The sequence below is a fragment of the Paralichthys olivaceus genome, chromosome 13 (genome assembly GCF_024713975.1).
Source record: "Paralichthys olivaceus isolate ysfri-2021 chromosome 13, ASM2471397v2, whole genome shotgun sequence".
NCBI classification, from domain to species: domain Eukaryota; kingdom Metazoa; phylum Chordata; class Actinopteri; order Pleuronectiformes; family Paralichthyidae; genus Paralichthys; species Paralichthys olivaceus.
The window spans coordinates 17,387,526-17,414,567 of NC_091105.1; the positions used below are offsets into that span (position 1 = coordinate 17,387,526).

The 27,042-nt window shown below is 41.6% G+C and overlaps 3 protein-coding genes and 1 long non-coding RNA gene across 5 annotated transcripts; all 4 read right to left on the reverse strand.

Annotated features, from left to right (window-relative positions):
• Positions 1 to 692: 692 nt before the first annotated feature.
• On the reverse strand, positions 693 to 6,334 carry LOC138413555 (homeodomain-interacting protein kinase 3-like). The gene is made up of 11 exons (XM_069537634.1): positions 6,035 to 6,334; positions 5,701 to 5,892; positions 5,419 to 5,600; positions 5,177 to 5,300; positions 4,932 to 5,051; positions 4,718 to 4,804; positions 4,407 to 4,594; positions 3,054 to 4,228; positions 2,230 to 2,353; positions 1,452 to 2,035; positions 693 to 1,268 (listed from the first exon to the last, which is right to left on the reverse strand). The coding sequence occupies exons 1-9, from the start codon at positions 6,239 to 6,241 to the stop codon at positions 2,310 to 2,312; spliced, it is 2,319 nt and encodes a 772-aa protein (XP_069393735.1). The 5' UTR covers positions 6,242 to 6,334; the 3' UTR covers positions 693 to 1,268; positions 1,452 to 2,035; positions 2,230 to 2,309.
• Positions 6,335 to 9,787: 3,453 nt separating this feature from the next.
• On the reverse strand, positions 9,788 to 14,237 carry LOC138413556 (homeodomain-interacting protein kinase 3-like). The gene is made up of 10 exons (XM_069537635.1): positions 13,921 to 14,237; positions 13,587 to 13,778; positions 13,305 to 13,486; positions 13,063 to 13,186; positions 12,818 to 12,937; positions 12,604 to 12,690; positions 12,293 to 12,480; positions 10,940 to 12,114; positions 10,119 to 10,241; positions 9,788 to 9,924 (listed from the first exon to the last, which is right to left on the reverse strand). Exons 1-9 carry the CDS (start codon positions 14,125 to 14,127, stop codon positions 10,231 to 10,233), a joined length of 2,286 nt encoding a protein of 761 aa, XP_069393736.1. The 5' UTR covers positions 14,128 to 14,237; the 3' UTR covers positions 9,788 to 9,924; positions 10,119 to 10,230.
• Positions 14,238 to 16,463: 2,226 nt separating this feature from the next.
• Positions 16,464 to 24,010, reverse strand: LOC109632036 (homeodomain-interacting protein kinase 3-like). 2 transcript variants are annotated; one of them, XM_069537633.1, is made up of 13 exons: positions 23,819 to 24,010; positions 23,536 to 23,717; positions 21,823 to 22,005; positions 21,493 to 21,684; positions 21,211 to 21,392; positions 20,969 to 21,092; positions 20,724 to 20,843; positions 20,510 to 20,596; positions 20,199 to 20,386; positions 18,846 to 20,020; positions 18,023 to 18,145; positions 17,243 to 17,828; positions 16,464 to 17,059 (listed from the first exon to the last, which is right to left on the reverse strand). In XM_069537633.1, exons 3-11 carry the CDS (start codon positions 21,865 to 21,867, stop codon positions 18,102 to 18,104), a joined length of 2,157 nt encoding a protein of 718 aa, XP_069393734.1. In that variant the 5' UTR covers positions 21,868 to 22,005; positions 23,536 to 23,717; positions 23,819 to 24,010; the 3' UTR covers positions 16,464 to 17,059; positions 17,243 to 17,828; positions 18,023 to 18,101. The 2 variants fall into 2 exon arrangements, with proteins under 2 accessions (XP_069393734.1, XP_069393733.1); XM_069537632.1 differs by lacking the exons at positions 23,536 to 23,717; positions 23,819 to 24,010 and having other exon boundaries at positions 21,823 to 22,158.
• Positions 24,011 to 24,197: 187 nt separating this feature from the next.
• Positions 24,198 to 25,313, reverse strand: LOC138413557 (uncharacterized). The gene is made up of 3 exons (XR_011245923.1): positions 25,178 to 25,313; positions 24,420 to 24,492; positions 24,198 to 24,335 (listed from the first exon to the last, which is right to left on the reverse strand). It is a non-coding gene; the product is annotated as an uncharacterized lncRNA (long non-coding RNA).
• Positions 25,314 to 27,042: the final 1,729 nt, after the last annotated feature.

Here is a 27,042-nt window from a genome sequence, read left to right on the forward strand (position 1 = left end):
GTTCAAGAAAATCATGCTCTTGTGTCATAATATGAGTCTGTGCATCTTTTTACACAATAAAACAATGAGTACTGAAGTTGAATAAACGTATGCTGTATTTTATTTGTCTTGTTTCCAATAAGATGATGTTTCAGCTTCCCACAATTGTACATTTACCCGCAGGGTTTTTTCCTTTTTTAATATTTAAAGTGATAAAAACAGAGCTTCAAAAAACACTAGTTTAGTCCATTGACCAACAGATTTTCATTTCAGGATATATGAATTCAGGAAAATAATGCTATTGTGTTAAATAACACAGCTGTTTGTGTCCTCTGCGACAAGACGGTTGTGTAAAGTTCATCTAATAGTTTTTTTTCACAGAGACCTTCAATACATATATCAGGATACCACAGGTAAAACATTACAAATCTGCAATCACTAGTTAACCTGTAATATTAGAATACTGAAATATAAAACATATCAAAAATTGATTATTGTTGCTGACGATGTTCATCCCTTTATAGCCACAGTTTCCATCTTCTGTTGGATACGTCCAGCAGGTTAATGCTCCATGTCACAAAGTGAGAGTCTCAAAGACGAACTGAGACAGATTGAGAGGAAAGAAAGAAACTGAGGCGTTCCTAATAAAGTGTGTATACCTGCTTCATTCAGCACATTACTATGACACTGCAGTTAAAAATTATACCACAATGTTAAGATTTTCAAAATGATCTTTTATTGTGAATAAACAAGTTACATTGTAATTAAAGTCTGTCGTCACATTTATGTACATGTTTGTGAATGTTCCGGTACTAATATCTTTGTGTCAAGCATTTTAAGAATAGACCCTAAAGATTGAGGACATTTTTGGAAAGTGAGGACATTTTGACCTTCCTCACTTTTTCAAAGGTGAAGACTTGGCTTAAGGGTTAGCATTAGAATTAGGTTTCAATTAGGGTTAGGGTTAGGATTAGGATTAAGGGTTAGGATAAGGGGTAAGGGTTAGGATTGGGGGTTAGGGTTAGGATTAGGGGTTAGGATTAGGGGTTAGGGTTAGGGTTAGGGGTTAGGGGTTAGGATTAGGGGTTAGGGTTAGGATTAGGGGTTAGGGTTAACATTTCAGCTCCAACAGAGCCTGACCCTCAGTCTGGGTGCTGCCTGAAGGACCTGTGATGTGGTGGTGGGGATCACCAGGCCTGGTCCTCTGATCTAACTGATGAGGAGAGAGTGCCAAGACTCATGTCTGCTCCTGAAGTTGTCCCAGTTTCCCTGGATCCTTCTGTTTGACCCTGGAAGAGACATTTTCTTGTGAGGCAGCACATCATCGTGATCAGTCTTGTGTGTGACATAGTTAAGATGTATAAGACATATTGTAAGGAGCTGTACATGAACAGTAACAAAGGTGGAATATGAATAGAAAAAAATGTATTATACATTTAAAAACATTTGACCAGATCACATTGTTGACTTACTAGTTGCCTTGATGGGCCGTGCTGGCAATGTGGCGCATGTTGATGAACTTATGTTCCAGCACCTGGAGGCGTGTGATCCTTCTCTTGGGGTCCAGCTGCAGCATCCCCTTCAGCATGTCCACAGACATGTGGACGTCGGCCGTCTCTGCAACTTTATCTGCAGAGTTGTGTGTGTTGATAGAATAGAACAGAATAGAATGCCTTAAATGTCATTGCACAATGAAGCATGGTGAAATCACAGCAGCTACCCCTGAAAGGTGCATTTAGTAAAAAAAGAAATGACAATAAAATAAACATGTTGACAGGACGTTAAAAACTATACAAAATAGTGCAAAGAGAGGTGCAAGTGAACCACTTCCCTGAAGGCATCAGGTTAAACAGCCTATGGCCAGGGTGGAAAGTGTCCCTGGAGATTCTCTGCGCTCTTCTGAGGCAGCGGGAGCTGGCAATGTCTTCTAGGGGGGATGGAGGTGAGCCAGTGATCCTCTCTGCAGCCCTGGCGATCCTTTGCAGAGCCCTCCCATCTGCAGCCGAGCAGGCGGTGAACCACACTGTGGCACAGTACATCAACAGGTAGGTCGGATCTAAAACACACATACATGTCATCAGTTAGCTCCAGTAGTGAATAAAAAACCTCTCTGGGACTTTAAGAGTGTTTTCTTTTTATCTTAAAGAAATAAGCTCATGATTTATTCCAATATTACGTACATGATATGAACTGTCCCTTTAAGATATTTATAAATCAGAACAGAAAGTGCATTTGAAGTAGTTTGTGTACCATTTCATATTCACTCAATCCAGGGTACAGCAGGGCCCCGAGGTACATCACAGCAGCCATGTGTCCCAGAGACCACGTGACTATGGCCTCTGTGAAGGGATGCCCCAGCATGATCTCTGGAGATCTGAAAGAGGAGCAACAACCATGATCACATCAACACATTCATGTTTTTAATCACAGTTAATCATAGACTCAGAATAACAAACAATGTGAGAGACGCTATAAAAATGTGATGTCTTAGTGATACTCTATACTTGAAGGTCAGAGTAAATGATTCCACATCATTTCCTAAACCTTTCTTTCTGCAGCATTTTCTTTTTTTCTTTTTTTTTGCTGCTAGTTGTTTTTGACGGTTAAGACTTGTCTAAAGATGACAACATTTTAATTGACATTATAACGATTAATAAGGTGAACTTGACATGTAGAATAAAAAACCTCCCACAGCAGCATCAACCTTAACCCTGTAACTAACGTAACTATATTAGTGAATGGGTATTTACTGTGTTCTTTAGGCATTTTTTCCATTTCAGAGACAAGCACTTTGGCCAAAACTTATGGTTGAAATTACACTTTATATTAAGATTATTGCATCAAAATTATTTGCATTGGACATTTGTTTGTTGATGAATTAGGATTTATACGAAGATAAAATGTGCAGTTTGGTTTCCCTTTCTTTGGGAAAAAGATCATGAATCCATCACTCAACTCAAGTGAATAAAGTGATATATCAATATTTGCACATTATATATTACAAGATCAAATAGCAGGTGTCACTATCTGACAAGCAAAGACTTGTATTGGAGTCCCCACATCATGATCATTACCTGCCATCCATTTGGCCCTGACAGAGCTCTCAGTCTGGGTGCTGCCCGAAGGACCTGTGGTGTGGTGGTGGTGATCAGCAGGCCTCTTGCTAGGCCGCACATCTGCATGATCCCTTTCTTTATGTTTCAGCTCTGACAAAGACTGACCCTCAGTCTGGGTGCTGCCTGAAGGACTTGTTGTGGGGTGGTCATGATCAGCAGGCCTCTTGCTTGGCCGCACATCTGCATGATCTCTTCCCTTTCTTTTAAGTCCTGACAGAGTCTGACCCTCAGTCTGGGTGCTGCCGGAGGGACTTGTAGTGTGGTGGTGGTGATCAGCAGGCCTCTTGCTAGGCCGCACATCTGCATGATCCCTTTCTTTATGTTTCAGCTCTGACAAAGTCTGACCCTCAGTCTGGGTGCTGCCTGAAGGACTTGTTGTGGGGTGGTCATGATCAGCAGGCCTCTTGCTTGGCCGCACATCTGCATGATCTCTTCCCTTTCTTTTAAGTCCTGACAGAGTCTGACCCTCAGTCTGGGTGCTGCCTGAAGGACTTGTTGTGGGGTGGTCATGATCAGCAGGCCTCTTGCTTGGCCGCACATCTGCATGATCTCTTCCCTTTCTTTTAAGTCCTGACAGAGTCTGACCCTCAGTCTGGGTGCTGCCTGAAGGACTTGTAGTGTGGTGGTGGTGATCAGCAGGCTTCTTGCTTGGCCGCACATCTGCATGATCCCTTCCCTTTCTTTTAAGTCCTGACAGAGCCTGACCCTCAGTCTGGGTGCTGCCTGAAGGACCTGTGGTGTGGTGGTGATCACCAGGCCTGGTCCTCTGATCCAACTGATGAGGGCGACAGTGCCAAGATTCATGTCTCCTCCTGAAGTTTTCCCAGTTTCCCTGGATCCTTTTGTTTGACCCTGGAGGAGACATTTTCTTGGGAGGCGGCACAACATTGGGATCAGTCTTCTGCTTTGTGGACTCATCAGTTCCTCCAGTCTGGGTGGTGGTGCAGGGATGTAGGTCAGTGTGGTGGGGCTGGTGTGTTTTCTTCCCCTCAGCACCTGATGGAGGATTCTGCTGGACGGGGTTTGTGGCTTTGCACCAGGACTGCTTCAGTGGCCGACACAAAGCTGTGCGACACTCAGATGTCTGGATTTTCTTCTTACATACGTCCATCATCTGAAAACAGCACCTGAAACTGAAAGAAAATGTATCCTTTCATTAGCAAAGTGTGTCGTGTGTGACATAGATAAGATGTATAAGACATATTGCAAGGAGCTGTACATGAACAGTAACAAAGGTACAAGTGGAATATAAATAGAAAAAAAAGAATTTTACATTTAAAAACATTTGACCAGATCACATTGTTGACTTACTAGTTGCCTTGATGGGCTGTGCTGGCAATGTGGCGCATGTTGATGAACTTATGTTCCAGCACCTGAAGGGGTGTGATCCTTCTCTTGGGGTCAAGCTGCAGCATCCCCTTCAGCATGTCCACAAACATGTGGACGTCGGCCTTCTCTGCAACTTTATCTGTAGAGTTTTGTGTGTTGATTGGTCGGATCTAAAACACACAAACATGTCATCAGTTAGCTCCAGTCGTGATAAAAAAACCTCTCTAGGACATTCAGAGTGATTATTCATCTTTAAGAAATAAGCTCATGTTGAATGATAAAAGAAGACATACAAGCAAGAGGTTGTCCAGGGAGGTGAACTTCCAACACCTGTTCTCCATTGGCCACCTCCCCGTCTCTTTGTGGTACTGCTCTGGTGTCTGTTCAGAAAGTGTTGTTGTTAGCAGACATGCACAAACATATAGAGCGAACCAGATATTTTACAGCAAGGCAGGTTTGAGACGGAGAAAGATATATTTGAATATAACAAGGTTTTAAGATTGGCACCTTGAGTTTCCAGACGGAGGTGGTGGAGTTGTTATTTTTCCTGTAAAACCTGGCAGTTTTACCTCCATGGTTCAGCATGGTGTCGGGTAGCTGACCCTGAGTCTCCGTGATGAACTTGATCTGAAAATACAAAACAAGGCCAGGTGAACTACTGATTTATTCCAATATTATGTACATGATATGAACTGTCCCTTTAGGATATTTATAATTCAGAACAGAAAGTGCATTTGAAGAAGTTTGTGTACCATTTCATATTCACTCAATCCAGGGTAGAGCAGGGCCCCGAGGTACATCTCAGCAGCCATGTGTCCCAGAGACCACATGTCTATGGCCTCTGTGAAGGGATGCCCCAGTATGATCTCTGGAGATCTGAAAGAGGAGCAACAACCATGATCACATAAACCATGAAAAATATTTGGGTTGTTTTGAAGGACACCTTAATAGTTTACATACACCACTAAGATCTGTCATGGTTCCAGGTACTCACCGGTATGGACGGGTCTGAATATAGGAGCCCAACTTGGCAGCTGACACATCACATGCTAATCCAAAGTCGATCACTTTGACACGGAAGGGCTCCCGTAGCTGATCAACTAGCACTATGTTTTCTAACTTGAGGTCTGCATGGATAATCCCCACAGCCTTCAAGTGCTTCAGCGCATGAGCAATCTGAAAAGTTAATTTCATAAAAATGTCAACAAGGTTCCACCTGTATATATTATCATACTGATTGTTAGTGTAGAGAGGGGGTGGACAGAGGTGGACATACCTGCTGGACAATTGGGCGAATCTCTTTCAGAAGGAGATGTCTGCAATTTCGCTCCTTCATAAAATCGAAGAGACTTTTGTCCAGCTGCTCAAACTCAAGGCAGATGTGTTCTCTGTCCGTGAAGAACTGGTACCACTGAACGATGTTTTGCTTGTCCAGGTCCAAAGATCTCAATTTCTTCAGTGTAGCCACCTGGAGATACATGGCAGACCACAGAAAGGTTGTATATTAGCTTGATGTAAACTTGTACACAAGGCAGTACATACGTATGTGGACATGTGGATTGCAGATGCTATAATTCAAACTGGAATAAGCACAAAGATTTGTTTCTTACCTCTTGATTAATCATCTTTACAGAACTGCACTGCAGTTTAATCATTTTGATGGCCACAGTCTTGTCGTCTTCCAGTCTCTTGCACTTGACAACTTTTCCAAAATTGCCTTGTCCAAGAAAAGACTGCACCTGGTAGGTACAGGATCCGGAGGAAAGCAGGCTTCCTGGAACCAACTGGTTGTCCTGTGCAGGTAGCATGGCAGCCATATTTCCTCAATTGATGGGGTTGAAATACAGAAAAATGCAAAAAGTGTGTTGTAGGTTCAAGAGCAAAGGTGAACTGCTGCCACTGAATTAACTGCAACATATAGATTGTAACTGTTTAAAATTTTGTTATGCCTTGTAACCATGGCTACTCTCTCTCTCTCTCTCTCTCTCTCTCTCAATGGAATGTATTTAAAACCTTTTATATGATCATCATCATTATTATTATTATTATTATTATTAGTATTATTATAGAAGTTATGTTTTCACTTGTGTATGTTGGTTTATTTGTAATAACAGGATAACACCAAAACAATTTCCCCAAAATTTGGTTAAGGGATGGTGCAGATGCAGATACAAGGTTACACTGTGAAATTTTGAAATTTTGTTATGCCTTGTAACCATGGCTACTCTCTCTCTTTCTCTCTCTCAATTAAATGTATTTAAAACCTTTTATATGATCATTATTATTATTGTGATTGATTAAAGAAATCGAATAAAAACAAGTCTACGTGTCGTGATTACTACAAAGGTATTAGGAAAACTGCAGCACATCAATCATGGAAGAGCTCCTCAACATTCATCTCAACATCTCTGCAGGTTGACTGAACAAAAACAGACCAACAAGAGCATCAGTGTAAAGACTTGAGCTCTGACATCAGAGCTACTGCTTTTCTGTGATTGATTTTATAGTTAATTGGGATAAATATAGCTTGGTCCTCTTAAAGAGAGACAGAGAGAAACATTAAAACTTAACTCTGATAAAATGTTACAGTCATATGTCACATAGCAAACAAAAGAAGGACACTAGACACAAGACGTAGATAATAAATACAGGGATGCATCATAATACACATGCATCAATGCATCACATAATCGTATGATGAACAAAAATTGGACTTGTGGTACAAGTCTAAAAGTGAAGTAAACAAAAGCAGATGAGCAGAAAAAAGTATTGTTCTTAATCAAATGCTGTAAGACAGTTTGTCCTATAGAGGGAGAAGCACCGACCATTCACTACACAGCATTACACCATAATGTACTATACTAAATACTGGACTAATGTGCACTATATGTAAATGCATGTTAAAAACATTCACAGTCAATTTAGTAAGTGAATGTAAATCTATATAATGTCCCGTGAAGTCATAGAGAAAGACTGCATTACATCTGAGAGCTTTGGTGCAGGTAAGTAAGTGTAGTCACAGTGAGACATCAGAGAGAATGTGTTCAGCTGACTTCACACTGCACCATTAACAGTGTGGTTCAAACAGAAAATAAAGGGACAATAATAAATATTGATGTGTGACAATAACATAAAAATGCTGCAGCTACATTCCACAGATCTATATGTCATTTTGTACAGAATTTCTATATATAGATGGTATTGTTAATATACCAGATACTCTGTTCCTTACCTCTTAATTGCATAGTGTTGCCGTGTGGCAACAATAACTTACTAAGAGGCAGCAAAGTAGAATCCATGTTTCACTGTTAAGTTTAGCAAAGAAACACCTTTTATTTTTGATAGGACAAACACAGTTCTCCACAAGTCCTGTTTGCATCTCCTTTTTCATGGACATGAGAAACTGTAGACGTCATGGTCTGATGGCTTCAAAATTAACTAACTCATTTTTTGGACTAATTTTCAGCCCAAGAAAATCATGCCCTTGTGTCATAATATGAGTCTGTGCATCTTTTTACACAATAAAACAATGAGTAATGAAGTTGAATAAACGTATGCTGTATTTTATTTGTCTTGTTTCCAATAAGATGATGTTTCTGCTTCCCACAATTGTACATTTACCCGCAGGGTTTTTTCCTTTTTTAATATTTTAAGTGATAAAAACAGAGCTTCAAAAAACACTAGTTTAGTCCATTGACCAACAGATTTTCATTTCAGGATATATGAATTCAGAAAAATAATGCTATTGTGTTAAATAACACAGCTGTTTGTGTCCTCTGCGACAAGACAGTTGTGTAAAGTTCATCTAATAGTTTTTTTTCACAGAGACCTTCAATACATATATCAGGAAACCACAGGTAAAACATTACAAATCTGCAATCACTAGTTAACCTGTAATATTAGAATACTGAAATATAAAACATATCAAAAATAGATTATTGTTGCTGACGATGTTCATCCCTTTATAGCCACAGTTTCCATCTTCTGTTGGATACGTCCAGCAGGTTAATGCTCCATGTCACAAAGTGAGAGTCTCAAAGACGAACTGAGACAGATTGAGAGGAAAGAAAGAAACTGAGGCGTTCCTAATAAAGTGTGTATACCTGCTTCATTCAGCACATTACTATGACACTGCAGTTAAAAATTATACCACAATGTTAAGATTTTCAAAATGATCTTTTATTGTGAATAAACAAGTTACATTGTAATCAAAGTCTGTCGTCACATTTATGTACATGTTTGTGAATGTTCCGGTACTAATATCTTTGTGTCAAGCATTTTAAGAATAGACCCTAAAGATTGAGGACATTTTTGGAAAGTGAGGACATTTTGACCTTCCTCACTTTTTCAAAGGTAGAATTAGGTTTCAATTAGGGTTAGGGTTAGGATTAGGATTAAGGGTTAGGATAAGGGGTAAGGGTTAGGATTAAGGGTTAGGGTTAAGGGTCAGGGTTAAGGTTAGGATTAGGGGTAAGGGTTAGGATTAGGGGTTAGGGTTAGGGGTCAGGGTTAAGGTAAAGGATTAGGGGTAAGGGTTAGGATTAGGGGTTAGGGTTAACATTTCAGCTCCGACAGAGCCTGACCCTCAGTCTGGGTGCTGCCTGAAGGACCTGTGATGTGGTGGTGGTGATCACCAGGCCTGGTCCTCTGATCTAACTGATGAGGAGAGAGTGCCAAGACTCATGTCTGCCCCTGAAGTTGCCCCAGTTTCCCAGGATCCTTCTGTTTGACCCTGGAGGAGACATTTTCTTGTGAGGCAGCACATCATCGTGATCAGTCTTGTGTGTGACATAGTTAAGATGTATAAGACATATTGTAAGGAGCTGTACATGAACAGTAACAAAGGTGGAATATGAATAGAAAAAACTGTATTATAAATTTAAAAACATTTGACCAGATCACATTGTTGACTTACTAGTTGCCTTGATGGGCCGTGCTGGCAATGTGGCGCATGTTGATGAACTTATGTTCCAGCACCTGGAGGCGTGTGATCCTTCTCTTGGGGTCCAGCTGCAGCATCCCCTTCAGCATGTCCACAGACATGTGGACGTCGGCCGTCTCTGCAGCTTTATCTGCAGAGTTGTGTGTGTTGATAGAATAGAACAGAATAGAATGCCTTAAATGTCATTGCACAATGAAGCATGGTGAAATCACAGCAGCTACCCCTGAAAGGTGCATTTAGTAAAAAAAAGAAATAATAATAAAATAAACATGTTGACAGGACGTTAAAAACCATACAAAATAGTGCAAAGAGAGGTGCAAGTGAACCACTTCCCTGATGGCATCAGGTTAAACAGCCTATGGCCAGGGTGGAAAGTGTCCCTGGAGATTCTCTGCGCTCTGCTGAGGCAGCGGGAGCTGGCAATGTCTTCTAGGGGGGATGGAGGGGAGCCAGTGATCCTCTCTGCAGCCCTGGCGATCCTTTGCAGAGCCCTCCCATCTGCAGCCGAGCAGGCGGTGAACCACACTGTGGCACAGTACATCACCAGGTGGGTCGGATCTAAAACACACATACATGTCATCAGTTAGCTCCAGTAGTGAATAAAAAACCTCTCTGGGACTTTAAGAGTGTTTTCTTTTTATCTTAAAGAAATAAGCTCATGATTTATTCCAATATTACGTACATGATATGAACTGTCCCTTTAAGATATTTATAAATCAGAACAGAAAGTGCATTTGAAGTAGTTTGTGTACCATTTCATATTCACTCAATCCAGGGTACAGCAGGGCCCGAGGTACATCACAGCAGCCATGTGTCCCAGAGACCACGTGACTATTGCCTCTGTGAAGGGATGCCCCAGCATGATCACTGGAGATCTGAAAGAGGAGCAACAACCATGATCACATCAACACATTCATGTTTTTAATCACAGTTAATCATAGACTCAGAATAACAAACAATGTGAGAGACGCTATAAAAATGTGATGTCTTAGTGATACTCTACTTGAAGGTCAGAGTAAATGATTCCACATCATTTCCTAAACCTTTCTTTCTGCAGCATTTTCTTTTTTTCTTTTTTTTTGCTGCTAGTTGTTTTTGACGGTTAAGACTTGTCTAAAGATGACAACATTTTAATTGACATTATAACGATTAATAATGTGAACTTGACATGTAGAATAAAAAACCTCCCACAGCAGCATCAACCTTAACCCTGTAACTAACGTAACTATATTAGTGAATGGGTATTTACTGTGTTCTTTAGGCATTTTTTCCATTTCAGAGACAAGCACTTTGGCCAAAACTTATGGTTGAAATTACACTTTATATTAAGATTATTGCATCAAAATTATTTGCATTGGACCTTTGTTTGTTGATGAATTAGGATTTATACAAAGATAAAATGTGCAGTTTGGTTTCCCTTTCTTTGGGAAAAAGATCATGAATCCATCACTCAACTCAAGTGAATAAAGTGATATATCAATATTTGCACATTATATATTACAAGATCAAATAGCAGGTGTCACTATCTGACAAGCAAAGACTTGTATTGGAGTCCCCACATCATGATCATTACCTGCCATCCATTTGGCCCTGACAGAGCTCTCAGTCTGGGTGCTGCCCGAAGGACCTGTGGTGTGGTGGTGGTGATCAGCAGGCCTCTTGCTAGGCCGCACATCTGCATGATCCCTTTCTTTATGTTTCAGCTCTGACAAAGTCTGACCCTCAGTCTGGGTGCTGCCTGAAGGACTTGTAGTGGGGTGGTCATGATCAGCAGGCCTCTTGCTTGGCCGCACATCTGCATGATCTCTTCCCTTTCTTTTAAGTCCTGACAGAGTCTGACCCTCAGTCTGGGTGCTGCCGGAGGGACTTGTAGTGTGGTGGTGGTGATCAGCAGGCCTCTTGCTAGGCCGCACATCTGCATGATCCCTTTCTTTATGTTTCAGCTCTGACAAAGTCTGACCCTCAGTCTGGGTGCTGCCTGAGGGACTTGTAGTGTGGTGGTGGTGATCAGCAGGCCTCTTGCTAGGCCGCACATCTGCATGATCCCTTTCTTTATGTTTCAGCTCTGACAAAGTCTGACCCTCAGTCTGGGTGCTGCCTGAAGGACTTGTTGTGGGGTGGTCATGATCAGCAGGCCTCTTGCTTGGCCGCACATCTGCATGATCTCTTCCCTTTCTTTTAAGTCCTGACAGAGCCTGACCCTCAGTCTGGGTGCTGCCTGAAGGACTTGTAGTGTGGTGGTGGTGATCAGCAGGCTTCTTGCTTGGCCGCACATCTGCATGATCCCTTCCCTTTCTTTTAAGTCCTGACAGAGCCTGACCCTCAGTCTGGGTGCTGCCTGAAGGACCTGTGGTGTGGTGGTGATCACCAGGCCTGGTCCTCTGATCCAACTGATGAGGGCGACAGTGCCAAGATTCATGTCTCCTCCTGAAATTTTCCCAGTTTCCCTGGATCCTTTTGTTTGACCCTGGAGGAGACATTTTCTTGGGAGGCGGCACAACATTGGGATCAGTCTTCTGCTTTGTGGACTCATCAGTTCCTCTAGTCTGGGTGGTGGTGCAGGGATGTAGGTCAGTGTGGTGGGGCTTGTCTGTTTTCTTCCCCTCAGCACCTGATGGAGGATTCTGCTGGACGGGGTTTGTGGCTTTGCACCAGGACTGCTTCAGTGGCCGACACAAAGCTGTGCGACACTCAGATGTCTGGATTTTCTTCTTGCATACGTCCATCATCTGAAAACAGCACCTGAAACTGAAAGAAAATGTATCCTTTCATTAGCAAAGTGTGTCGTGTGTGACATAGATAAGATGTATAAGACATATTGCAAGGAGCTGTACACGAACAGTAACAAAGGTACAAGTGGAATATAAATAGAAAAAAAAGAATTTTACATTTAAAAACATTTGACCAGATCACATTGTTGACTTACTAGTTGCCTTGATGGGCCGTGCTGGCAATGTGGCGCATGTTGATGAACTTATGTTCCAGCACCTGAAGGGGTGTGATCCTTCTCTTGGGGTCAAGCTGCAGCATCCCCTTCAGCATGTCCACAAACATGTGGACGTCGGCCTTCTCTGCAACTTTATCTGTAGAGTTTTGTGTGTTGATTGGTCGGATCTAAAACACACAAACATGTCATCAGTTAGCTCCAGTCGTGATAAAAAAACCTCTCTAGGACATTCAGAGTGTTTATTCATCTTAAAGAAATAAGCTCATGTTGAATGATAAAAGAACACATACAAGCAAGAGGTTGTCCAGGGAGGTGAACTTCCAACACCTGTTCTCCATTGGCCACCTCCCCGTCTCTTTGTGGTACTGCTCTGGTGTCTGTTCAGAAAGTGTTGTTGTTAGCAGACATGCACAAACATATAGAGCGAACCAGATATTTTACAGCAAGGCAGGTATGAGACGGAGAAAGATATATTTGAATATAACAAGGTTTTAAGATTGGCACCTTGAGTTTCCAGACGGAGGTGGTGGAGTTGTTATTTTTCCTGTAAAACCTGGCAGTTTTACCTCCATGGTTCAGCATGGTGTCGGGTAGCTGACCCTGAGTCTCCGTGATGAACTTGATCTGAAAATACAAAACAAGGCCAGGTGAACTACTGATTTATTCCAATATTATGTACATGATATGAACTGTCCCTTTAGGATATTTATAATTCAGAACAGAAAGTGCATTTGAAGTAGTTTGTGTACCATTTCATATTCACTCAATCCAGGGTAGAGCAGGGCCCCGAGGTACATCTCAGCAGCCATTTGTCCCAGAGACCACATGTCTATGGCCTCTGTGAAGGGATGCCCCAGTATGATCTCTGGAGATCTGAAAGAGGAGCAACAACCATGATCACATAAACCATGAAAAATATTTGGGTTGTTTTGAAGGACACCTTAATAGTTTACATACACCACTAAGATCTGTCATGGTTCCAGGTACTCACCGGTATGGACGGGTCTGAATGTAGGAGCCCAACTTGGCAGCTGACACATCACATGCTAATCCAAAGTCGATCACTTTGACACGGAAGGGCTCCCGTAGCTGATCAACTAGCACTATGTTTTCTAACTTGAGGTCTGCATGGATAATCCCCACAGCCTTCAAGTGCTTCAGCGCATGAGCAATCTGAAAAGTTAATTTCATAAAAATGTCAACAAGGTTCCACCTGTATATATTATCATACTGATTGTTAGTGTAGAGAGGGGGTGGACAGAGGTGGACATACCTGCTGGACAATTGGGCGAATCTCTTTCAGAAGGAGATGTCTGCAATTTCGCTCCTTCATAAAATCGAAGAGACTTTTGTCCAGGTGCTCAAACTCCAGGCAGATGTGTTCTCTGTCCGTGAAGAACTGGTACCACTGAACGATGTTTTGCTTGTCCAGGTCCAAAGATCTCAATTTCTTCAGTGTAGCCACCTGGACATACATGGCAGACCACAGAAAGGTTGTATATTAGCTTGATGTAAACTTGTACACAAGGCAGTACATACGTATGTGGACATGTGGATTGCAGATGCTATAATTCAAACTGGAATAAGCACAAAGATTTGTTTCTTACCTCTTGATTAATCATCTTTACAGAACTGCACTGCAGTTTAATCATTTTGATGGCCACAGTCTTGTCGTCTTCCAGTCTCTTGCACTTGACAACTTTTCCAAAATTGCCTTGTCCAAGAAAAGACTGCACCTGGTAGGAACAGGATCCGGAGGAAAGCAGGCTTCCTGGAACCAACTGGTTGTCCTGTGCAGGTAGCATGGCAGCCATATTTCCTCAATTGATGGGGTTGAAATACAGAAAAATGCACAAAGTGTGTTGTAGGTTCAAGAGCAAAGGTGAACTGCTGCCACTGAATTAACTGCAACATATAGATTGTAACCGTTTAAAATTTTGTTATGCCTTGTAACCATGGCTACTCTCTCTCTCTCTCTCTCTCTCTCTCAATGGAATGTATTTAAAACCTTTTATATGATCATCATCATTATTATTAGTATTATTATTATTATTATTATAGAAGTTATGTTTTAACTTGTGTATGTTGGTTTATTTGTAATAACGGGATAACACCAAAACAATTTCCCCAAAATTTGGTTAAGGGATGGTGCAGATGCAGATACAAGGTTACACTGTGAAATTTTGAAATTTTGTTATGCCTTGTAACCATGGCTACTCTCTCTCTTTCTCTCTCTCAATTAAATGTATTTAAAACCTTTTATATGATCATTATTATTATTGTGATTGATTAAAGAAATCGAATAAAAACAAGTCTACGTGTCGTGATTACTACAAAGGTATTAGGAAAACTGCAGCACATTGATCATGGAAGAGCTCCTCAACATTCATCTCAACATCTCTGCAGGTTGACTGAACAAAAACAGACCAACAAGAGCATCAGTGTAAAGACTTGAGCTCTGACATCAGAGCTACTGCTTTTCTGTGATTGATTTTATAGTTAATTGGAATAAATATAGCTTGATCCTCTTAAAGAGAGACAGAGAGAAACATTAAAACTTAACTCTGATAAAATGTTACAGTCATATGTCACATAGCAAACAAAAGAAGGACACTAGACACAAGACGTAGATAATAAATACAGGGATGCAGCATAATACACATGCATCAATGCATCACATAATCGTATGATGAACAAAAATTGGACTTGTGGTACAAGTCTAAAAGTGAAGTAAACAAAAGCAGATGAGCAGAAAAAAGTATTGTTCTTAATCAAATGCTGTAAGACAGTTTGTCCTATAGAGGGAGAAGCACCGACCATTCACTACACAGCATTACACCATAATGCACTATACTAAATACTGGACTACACTGCACTATATGTAAATGCATGTTAAAAACATTCACAGTCAATTTAGTAAGTGAATGTAAATCTATATAATGTCCCGTGAAGTCATAGAGAAAGACTGCATTACATCTGAGAGCTTTGGTGCAGGTAAGTAAGTGTAGTCACAGTGAGACATCAGAGAGAATGTGTTCAGCTGACTTCACACTGCACCATTAACAGTGTGGTTCAAACAGAAAATAAAGGGACAATAATAAATATTGATGTGTGACAATAACATAAAAATGCTGCAGCTACATTCCACAGATCTATATGTCATTTTGTACAGAATTTCTATATATAGATGGTATTGTTAATATACCAGATACTCTGTTCCTTACCTCTTAATTGCATAGTGTTGCCGTGTGGCAACAATAACTTACTAAGAGGCAGCAAAGTAGAATCCATGTTTCACTGTTAAGTTTAGCAAAGAAACACCTTTTATTTTTGATAGGACAAACACAGTTCTCCACAAGTCCTGTTTGCATCTCCTTTTTCATGGACATGAGAAACTGTAGACGTCATGGTCTGATGGCTTCAAAATTAACTAACTCATTTTTTGGACTAATTTTCAGCCCAAGAAAATCATGCCCTTGTGTCATAATATGAGTCTGTGCATCTTTTTACACAATAAAACAATGAGTAATGAAGTTGAATAAACGTATGCTGTATTTTATTTGTCTTGTTTCCAATAAGAGGATGTTTCAGCTTCCCACAATTGTACATTTACCCGCAGGGTTTTTTCCTTTTTTAATATTTTAAGTGATAAAAAACAGAGCTTCAAAATACACTAGTTTAGTCCATTGACCAACAGATTTTCATTTCAGGATATATGAATTCAGAAAAATAATGTTATTGTGTTAAATAACACAGCTGTTTGTGTCCTCCGCGACAAGACGGTTGTGTAAAGTTCATATAATATTTTTTTTTCACAGAGACCTTCAATACATATATCAGGAAACCACAGGTAAAACATTACAAATCTGCAATCACTAGTTAACCTGTAATATTAGAATACTGAAATATAAAACATATCAAAAATAGATTATTGTTGCTGACGATGTTCATCCCTTTATAGCCACAGTTTCCATCTTCTGTTGGATACGTCCAGCAGGTTAATGCTCCATGTCACAAAGTGAGAGTCTCAAAGACGAACTGAGACAGATTGAGAGGAAAGAAAGAAACTGAGGCGTTCCTAATAAAGTGTGTATACCTGCTTCATTCAGCACATTACTATGACACTGCAGTTAAAAATTATACCACAATGTTAAGATTTTCAAAATGATCTTTTATTGTGAATAAACAAGTTACATTGTAATCAAAGTCTGTCGTCACATTTATGTACATGTTTGTGAATGCTCCGGTACTAATATCTTTGTGTCAAGCATTTTAAGAATAGACCCTAAAGATTGAGGACATTTTTGGAAAGTGAGGACATTTTGACCTTCCTCACTTTTTCAAAGGTGAAGACTTGGCTTTAGGGTTAGCGTTAGAATTAGGTTTCAATTAGGGTTAGGGTTAGGATTAAGGGTTAGGATAAGGGGTAAGGGTTAGGATTAGGGGTTAGGGTAAGGGGTTAGGGGTCAGGGTCAGGGTTAAGGTTAGGATTAGGGGTAAGGGTTAGGATTAGGGGTTAGGGGTTAGGGGTTAGGATTAGGGGTTAGGGTTAGGATTAGGGGTTAGGGTTAACATTTCAGCTCCGACAGAGCCTGACCCTCAGTCTGGGTGCTGCCTGAAGGACCTGTGATGTGGTGGTGGTGATCACCAGGCCTGGTCCTCTGATCTAACTGATGAGGAGAGAGTGCCAAGACTCATGTCTGCCCCTGAAGTTGCCCCAGTTTCCCAGGATCCTTCTGTTTGACCCTGGAGGAGACATTTTCTTGTGAGGCAGCACATCATCGTGATCAGTCTTGTGTGTGACATAGTTAAGATGTATAAGACATATTGTAAGGAGCTGTACATGAACAGTAACAAAGGTGGAATATGAATAGAAAAAACTGTATTATAAATTTAAAAACATTTGACCAGATCACATTGTTGACTTACTAGTTGCCTTGATGGGCAGTGCTGGCAATGTGGCGCATGTTGATGAACTTATGTTCCAGCACCTGGAGGCGTGTGATCCTTCTCTTGGGGTCCAGCTGCAGCATCCCCTTCAGCATGTCCACAGACATGTGGACGTCGGCCGTCTCTGCAACTTTATCTGCAGAGTTGTGTGTGTTGATAGAATAGAACAGAATAGAATGCCTTAAATGTCATTGCACAATGAAGCATGGTGAAATCACAGCAGCTACCCCTGAAAGGTGCATTTAGTAAAAAAAAATAAATAATAATAAAATAAACATGTTGACTGGACGTTAAAAACTATACAAAATAGTGCAAAGAGAGGTGCAAGTGAACCACTTTCCTGACGGCATCAGGTTAAACAGCCTATGGCCAGGGTGGAAAGTGTCCCTGGAGATTCTCTGCGCTCTGCTGAGGCAGTGGGAGCTGGCAATGTCTTCTAGGGGGGATGGAGGGGAGCCAGTGATCCTCTCTGCAGCCCTGGCGATCCTTTGCAGAGCCCTCCCATCTGCAGCCGAGCAGGCGGTGAACCACACTGTGGCACAGTACATCAACAGGTAGGTCGGATCTAAAACACACAAACATGTCATCAGTTAGCTCCAGTAGTGAATAAAAAACCTCTCTGGGACTTTAAGAGTGTTTTCTTTTTATCTTAAAGAAATAAGCTCATGATTTATTCCAATATTACGTACATGATATGAACTGTCCCTTTAAGATATTTATAAATCAGAACAGAAAGTGCATTTGAAGTAGTTTGTGTACCATTTCATATTCACTCAATCCAGGGTACAGCAGGGCCCGAGGTACATCACAGCAGCTATGTGTCCCAGAGACCACGTGACTATGGCCTCTGTGAAGGGATGCCCCAGCATGATCTCTGGAGATCTGAAAGAGGAGCAACAACCATGATCACATAAACACATTCATGTTTTTAATCACAGTTAATCATAGACTCAGAATAACAAACAATGTGAGAGACGCTATAAAAATGTGATGTCTTAGTGATACTCTATACTTGAAGGTCAGAGTAAATGATTCCACATCATTTCCTAAACCTTTCTTTCTGCAGCATTTTCTTTTTTTCTTTTTTTTTGCTGCTAGTTGTTTTTGACGGTTAAGACTTGTCTAAAGATGACAACATTTTAATTGACATTATAACGATTAATAAGGTGAACTTGACATGTAGAATAAAAAACCTCCCACAGCAGCATCAACCTTAACCCTGTAACTAACGTAACTATATTAGTGAATGGGTATTTACTGTGTTCTTTAGGCATTTTTTCCATTTCAGAGACAAGCACTTTGGCCAAAACTTATGGTTGAAATTACACTTTATATTAAGATTATTGCATCAAAATTATTTGCATTGGACCTTTGTTTGTTGATGAATTAGGATTTATACAAAGATAAAATGTGCAGTTTGGTTTCCCTTTCTTTGGGAAAAAGATCATGAATCCATCACTCAACTCAAGTGAATAAAGTGATATATCAATATTTGCACATTATATATTACAAGATCAAATAGCAGGTGTCACTATCTGACAAGCAAAGACTTGTATTGGAGTCCCCACATCATCATCATTACCTGCCATCCATTTGGCCCTGACAGAGCTCTCAGTCTGGGTGCTGCCCGAAGGACCTGTGGTGTGGTGGTGGTGATCAGCAGGCCTCTTGCTAGGCCGCACATCTGCATGATCCCTTTCTTTATGTTTCAGCTCTGACAAAGACTGACCCTCAGTCTGGGTGCTGCCTGAAGGACTTGTTGTGGGGTGGTCATGATCAGCAGGCCTCTTGCTTGGCCGCACATCTGCATGATCTCTTCCCTTTCTTTTAAGTCCTGACAGAGTCTGACTCTCAGTCTGGGTGCTGCCTGAGGGACTTGTAGTGTGGTGGTGGTGATCAGCAGGCCTCTTGCTAGGCCGCACATCTGCATGATCCCTTTCTTTATGTTTCAGCTCTGACAAAGTCTGACCCTCAGTCTGGGTGCTGCCTGAGGGACTTGTAGTGTGGTGGTGGTGATCAGCAGGCTTCTTGCTTGGCCGCACATCTGCATGATCCCTTTCTTTATGTTTCAGCTCTGACAAAGTCTGACCCTCAGTCTGGGTGCTGCCTGAAGGACTTGTTGTGGGGTGGTCATGATCAGCAGGCCTCTTGCTTGGCCGCACATCTGCATGATCTCTTCCCTTTCTTTTAAGTCCTGACAGAGCCTGACCCTCAGTCTGGGTGCTGCCTGAAGGACTTGTAGTGTGGTGGTGGTGATCAGCAGGCTTCTTGCTTGGCCGCACATCTGCATGATCCCTTCCCTTTCTTTTAAGTCCTGACAGAGCCTGACCCTCAGTCTGGGTGCTGCCTGAAGGACCTGTTGTGTGGTGGTGATCACCAGGCCTGGTCCTCTGATCCAACTGATGAGGGCGACAGTGCCAAGATTCATGTCTCCTCCTGAAATTTTCCCAGTTTCCCTGGATCCTTTTGTTTGACCCTGGAGGAGACATTTTCTTGGGAGGCGGCACAACATTGGGATCAGTCTTCTGCTTTGTGGACTCATCAGTTCCTCCAGTCTGGGTGGTGGTGCAGGGATGTAGGTCAGTGTGGTGGGGCTTGTCTGTTTTCTTCCCCTCAGCACCTGATGGAGGATTCTGCTGGACGGGGTTTGTGGCTTTGCACCAGGACTGCTTCAGTGGCCGACACAAAGCTGTGCGACACTCAGATGTCTGGATTTTCTTCTTACATGCGTCCATCATCTGAAAACAGCACCTGAAACTGAAAGAAAATGTATCCTTTCATTAGCAAAGTGTGTCGTGTGTGACATAGATAAGATGTATAAGACATATTGCAAGGAGCTGTACATGAACAGTAACAAAGGTACAAGTGGAATATAAATAGAAAAAAAAGAATTTTACATTTAAAAACATTTGACCAGATCACATTGTTGACTTACTAGTTGCCTTGATGGGCCGTGCTGGCAATGTGGCGCATGTTGATGAACTTATGTTCCAGCACCTGAAGGGGTGTGATCCTTCTCTTGGGGTCAAGCTGCAGCATCCCCTTCAGCATGTCCACAAACATGTGGACGTCGGCCGTCTCTGCAACTTTATCTGCAGAGTTTTGTGTGTTGATTGGTCGGATCTAAAACACACAAACATGTCATCAGTTAGCTCCAGTCGTGATAAAAAAACCTCTCTAGGACATTCAGAGTGTTTATTCATCTTAAAGAAATAAGCTCATGTTGAATGATAAAAGAAGACATACAAGCAAGAGGTTGTCCAGGGAGGTGAACTTCCAACACCTATTCTCCATTGGCCACCTCCCCGTCTCTTTGTGGTACTGCTCTGGTGTCTGTTCAGAAAGTGTTGTTGTTAGCAGACATGCACAAACATATAGAGCGAACCAGATATTTTACAGCAAGGCAGGTATGAGACGGAGAAAGATATATTTGAATATAACAAGGTTTTAAGATTGGCACCTTGAGTTTCCAGACGGAGGTGGTGGAGTTGTTATTTTTCATGTAAAACCTGGCAGTTTTACCTCCATGGTTCAGCATGGTGTCGGGTAGCTGACCCTGAGTCTCCGTGATGAACTTGATCTGAAAATACAAAACAAGGCCAGGTGAACTACTGATTTATTCCAATATTATGTACATGATATGAACTGTCCCTTTAGGATATTTATAATTCAGAACAGAAAGTGCATTTGAAGTAGTTTGTGTACCATTTCATATTCACTCAATCCAGGGTAGAGCAGGGCCCCGAGGTACATCTCAGCAGCCATTTGTCCCAGAGACCACATGTCTATGGCCTCTGTGAAGGGATGCCCCAGTATGATCTCTGGAGATCTGAAAGAGGAGCAACAACCATGATCACATAAACCATGAAAAATATTTGGGTTGTTTTGAAGGACACCTTAATAGTTTACATACACCACTAAGATCTGTCATGGTTCCAGGTACTCACCGGTATGGACGGGTCTGAATGTAGGAGCCCAACTTGGCAGCTGACACATCACATGCTAATCCAAAGTCGATCACTTTGACACGGAAGGGCTCCCGTAGCTGATCAACTAGCACTATGTTTTCTAACTTGAGGTCTGCATGGATAATCCCCACAGCCTTCAAGTGCTTCAGCGCATGAGCAATCTGAAAAGTTAATTTCATAAAAATGTCAACAAGGTTCCACCTGTATATATTATCATACTGATTGTTAGTGTAGAGAGGGGGTGGACAGAGGTGGACATACCTGCTGGACAATTGGGCGAATCTCTTTCAGAAGGAGATGTCTGCAATTTCGCTCCTTCATAAAATCGAAGAGACTTTTGTCCAGGTGCTCAAACTCCAGGCAGATGTGTTCTCTGTCCGTGAAGAACTGGTACCACTGAACGATGTTTTGCTTGTCCAGGTCCAAAGATCTCAATTTCTTCAGTGTAGCCACCTGGACATACATGGCAGACCACGGAAAGATTGTATATTAGCTTGATGTAAACTTGTACACAAGGCAGTACATATGTGGACATGTGGATTGCAGATGCTATAATTCAAACTGGAATAAGCACAAAGATTTGTTTCTTACCTCTTGATTAATCATCTTTACAGAACTGCACTGCAGTTTAATCATTTTGATGGCCACAGTCTTGTCGTCTTCCAGTCTCTTGCACTTGACAACTTTTCCAAAATTGCCTTGTCCAAGAAAAGACTGCACCTGGTAGGAACAGGATCCGGAGGAAAGCAGGCTTCCTGGAACCAACTGGTTGTCCTGTGCAGGTAGCATGGCAGCCATATTTCCTCAATTGATGGGGTTGAAATACAGAAAAATGCACAAAGTGTGTTGTAGGTTCAAGAGCAAAGGTGAACTGCTGCCACTGAATTAACTGCAACATATAGATTGTAACCGTTTGAAATTTTGTTATGCCTTGTAACCATGGCTACTCTCTCTCTCTCTCTCTCAATGGAATGTATTTAAGACCTTTTATATGATCATCATTATTATTATTATTATTATTATTATTATAGAAGTTATGTTTTCACTTGTGTATGTTGGTTTATTTGTAATAACAGGATAACACCAAAACAATTTCCTCCAAATTTGGTTAAGGGATGGTGCAGATGCAGATACAAGGTTACACTGTGAAATTTTGAAATTTTGTTATGCCTTGTAACCATGGCTACTCTCTCTCTTTCTCTCTCTCAATTAAATGTATTTAAAACCTTTTATATGATCATTTTTATTATTGTGATTGATTAAAGAAATCGAATTAAAAAAAGTCTATGTGTCGTGATTACTACAAAGGTATTAGGAAAACTGCAGCACATTGATCATGGAAGAGCTCCTCAACATTCATCTCAACATCTCTGCAGGTTGACTGAACAAAAGCAGACCAACAAGAGCATCAGTGTAAAGACTTGAGCTCTGACATCAGAGCTACTGCTTTTCTGTGATTGATTTTATAGTTAATTGGAATAAATATAGCTTGATCCTCTTAAAGAGAGACAGAGAGAAACATTAAAACTTACCTCTGATAAAATGTTACAGTCATATGTCACATAGCAAACAAAAGAAGGACACTAGACACAAGACGTAGATAATAAATACAGGGATGCATCATAATACACATGCATCAATGCATCACATAATCGTATGATGAACAAAAATTGGACTTGTGGTACAAGTCTAAAAGTGAAGTAAACAAAAGCAGATGAGCAGAAAAAAGTATTGTTCTCAATCAAATGCTGTAAGACAGTTTGTCCTATAAAGGGAGAAGCACCGACCATTCACTACACAGCATTACACCATAATGCACTATACTAAATACTGGACTACACTGCACTATATGTAAATGCATGTTAAAAACATTCACAGTCAATTTAGTAAGTGAATGTAAATCTATATAATGTCCTGTGAAGTCATAGAGAAAGACTGCATTACATCTGAGAGCTTTGGTGCATGTAAGTAAGTGTAGTCACAGTGAGACATCCGAGAGAATGTGTTCAGCTGACTTCACAGTGCACCATTAACAGTGTGGTTCAAACAGAAAATAAAGGGACAATAATAAATATTGATGTGTGACAATAACATAAAAATGCTGCAGCTACACTCTACAGATGCATATGTCATTTTGTACAGACTTTCTATATATAGATGGTATTGTTAATATACCAGATACTCTGTTCCTTACCTCTTAATTGCATAGTGTTGCCGTGTGGCAACAATAACTTACTAAGAGGCAGCAAAGTAGAATCCATGTTTCACTGTTAAGTGAGATCTGTCATGGTTCCAGGTACTCACCGGTATGGACGGGTCTGAATGTAGGAGCCCAACTTGGCAGCTGACACATCACATGCTAATCCAAAGTCGATCACTTTGACACGGAAGGGCTCCAGTAGCTGATCAACTAGCATGATGTTTTCTAACTTGAGGTCTGCATGGATAAACCCCACAGCCTTCAAGTGCTTCAGCGCATGAGCAATCTGAAAAGTTCATTTCATAAAAATGTCAAGAAGGTTCCACCTGTATATATTATCATACTGATTGTTCGTGTAGAGAGGAAGGTGGACAGAGGTGGACATACCTGCTGGACAATTGGGCGAATCTCTTTCAGAAGGAGAGGTCTGAAATTTTGTTCAGTCATAAAATCGAAGAGACTTTTGTCCAGCTGCTCAAACTCCAGGCAGATGTGTTCTCTGTCGGTGAAGAACTGGTACCACTGAACGATGTTTTGCTTGTCCAGGTCCAAAGATCTCAATTTCTTCAGTATAGCCACCTGGAGATACATGGCAGACCACAGAAAGATTGTATATTAGCTTGATGTAAACTTGTACACAAGGCAGTACATACGTATGTGTACATAAGGATTGCAGATGGTATAAATCAAACTGGAATAAGCACAAAGATTTGTTTCTTACCTCTTGATTAACCATCTTTACAGAACTGCACTGCAGTTTAATCATTTTGATGGCCACAGTCTTCTCGTCTTCGAGTCTCTTGCACTTGACAACTTTTCCAAAAGTGCCTTGTCCAAGAAAAGACTGCACCTGGTAGGTACAGGATCCGGAGGAAAGCAAGCTTCCTGGAACCAACTGGTTGTCCTGTGCAGGTAGCATGGCAGCCATATTGAATGCAAATTCATACATTTGTTTTTCACCACACAAACGGATATGAGAGAAATTTACCTTGTAGTCCTTAATGAGTTACTCTCCAGACTCTCCAAGTTATTCCATTAAGCAGCAGATTGTTACGTCTCTTCTACTAAGACAGACAGAACATCATATTACTGCATAAACATTCACTCTGGATAGAGAGCGAGCAGTGGTCAAGCGAGCTGCGGATTAAATGAAGATAGTGAGTGTTTTACGATTTAATGCAGTACATTAATTTATTTGTCAAGTGTGGTCTCACAGTTCAATTAAATGCAATTTGATTGTATTAATATAGTGCCAAATTATAGTATACATGATCTCAAGGGACTTTACATAGAAGGCAGAGATTGAATGATGGTGGGGGAAGCTAATACCAATATTTAACTCTAACTAAATTAACTAAGTGTTACCATTCAAATTAATTTCAATCAATTTTACTTGTATAGCGCCAAATCATAATATACATTAGCTCAAGGCACTTTACATAGAAGGCCAAGCCCTTAAAATCCTAATAATATAGAGAAACCCAACAATTCCCACAATGAGCAGCACTTTGGCGACTGCGGAGAGGAAAAACTCCCTCACCACCACCAGGTATCACTTCTTTAGCAAGTGAAAACATGTCCACAAAAATTAGCAGGTGTATGTCTTGAAAAGCAGCACATGTGCCAGCATGATAACAGCTGCCAAGCTAAGCTAATGCTAGCAAAGTATTCTGTGGTCTAGACACACACTGGCTTTAGCAGATGAGCTAACAAGAATGTACAAAGTAAAAAAAGCACAAAACCTACCCCAGTGGCTCCACATCCATAATCTGTCTCATCAAATGAGCTATAAAATCATCCAGGAGACGTCTCTGACCCTGGGTCAGCTGCTGCTGCTCAGCTAGCTGTCTCTTCTATGCTGTGAAAGAAGCGCAAACTGTCCTCTGACGTCACTGGCTGAGCAGGAAATGGGTTTCGAGTTTCACTACTCAAGTAAATGTTACGTCATTGTGCAGTCAATACAGAAGGTTAGTTAATGTCACTTGACGTGAATTACTAATTATTTAATTACTAACAAACTTCAAGCAGCAGATTAAATGACACACGGCATTTTGAAGTAAACAAAACTCAAATGATATTTTATTGTGGTGTTGTAAGAGCCCGGCTCCTTTAAGAGGCGGGGCGGTGTATATGTGTGGCGCGTATGGAGCGAGCGGGAAGGATGAGCGGAGGTGCAGGCAGCAGGAGCGGAGGAGCAGAGGAGCTAGTCTCAATGTGCAGTGAAATCTACAGGCAATATGGGCTGCAGCATCTCAAGATCAAGCATAGCTCCCTTGTGTTGCTTTTCTAATTGCTGGTGAAAGTGAAGGGGGTTAACCCCGAAGTTAGCAACATTACCTGCGGCCCTGGAGGGACCACACCTCCCCTGTGCTCTTTGCCCAAGGTCGGGGAGCTGAAGCAGGAACGGTGAACATTGGCGACCACGAAGGGACCCTCTCACGTTCAACAAACAGCAGGGGTGAGCATAATAACGGTGAAATAAACCGGGACGATTAAGCTAGACGGAAATTCATTGTTAGCTACACCTGGCCAAGCAGCCCAGCTAAGATGGCGGCCGCAGCCGACGCCCTGCTGCCGAGGGCATGTTAGGAATAGTCACTAGCTCTTCGAACCCCTTCATGATGCTAACTGAAGTAAAAGAAAATCAAGTGGAAATAAAACAGGACTTTGAAAGTGAAAGATATGGACTTTTGAACCCTTTTCTCTGTGAAGAAGAGCGGCACCACATGAGCCCCCTCAGCCCAAGTTATCACGCACAAACCCCTTTATTAACGCTAATGAGGACATTTACTGCTTTCATGACAATGTGGCTAACGTGCAGAGCGGAGGCTCCTGTTTCAACTTGCAAAATCAACAGAGTCATTCCCCGCCATTAAAGCTGCGCTATGCTGCTATACCACCAGTGGCCACTGTTCCAACCCCCTGTGCAAACCCCTTTTTCCCCGCACACCAGGGCAGTTTCACCCAGAGCACACCTGTCTCCTGCCATCCCCCATGCTCCACATGCCCAGGGCTGGACGCGCCCTGCTGTAACCCACCAAAAAAAACTTATTATGGACACCTATCAGACTGTGCAGTTGAAGGGCTCTTCCGCCAAATGTTTGAGGGCCAAAGTCGCGTGCACGACAGCCCCACAGTGCACGTTACCAGCTGTCATCTGAGAGTAAGGAAGACTACGATCACAGAGAAAGAGTCCCGGGTCAGTACGACGGCACCAACCCCTGGAAAGAGTTCCTGCACAGGTTTGAGAGCTGTGCTAAAGCTAATTGTTGGTCAGAAAAGACTATGGCTGTCCAGTTGAAGTTCTGCCTGATGGGCACAGCAGGAGCATTCATAGAAATCCTCAGTCCGCACAGCTGGACTACAGCCGCCTGGTTGAGGAAATGGAGACTGCATATGGCCCTTCTTCAGAGCATGCAGCTGCAGTGGCTATTGAACTGAAGCAGCGTGTCTGAAAAGTGGGGGAGGCTCTTCATGTTTTAAGAGATGACATATATGGTAAAGTGTCAGTAGCCTACAGTGACAGGACAGACTGAGAAGGACGCCATAGGTGTTGAAGTGTTCACTAATGCTGTAGCTGATTCACTTTAAATCACAAGGTCAAGAAATGA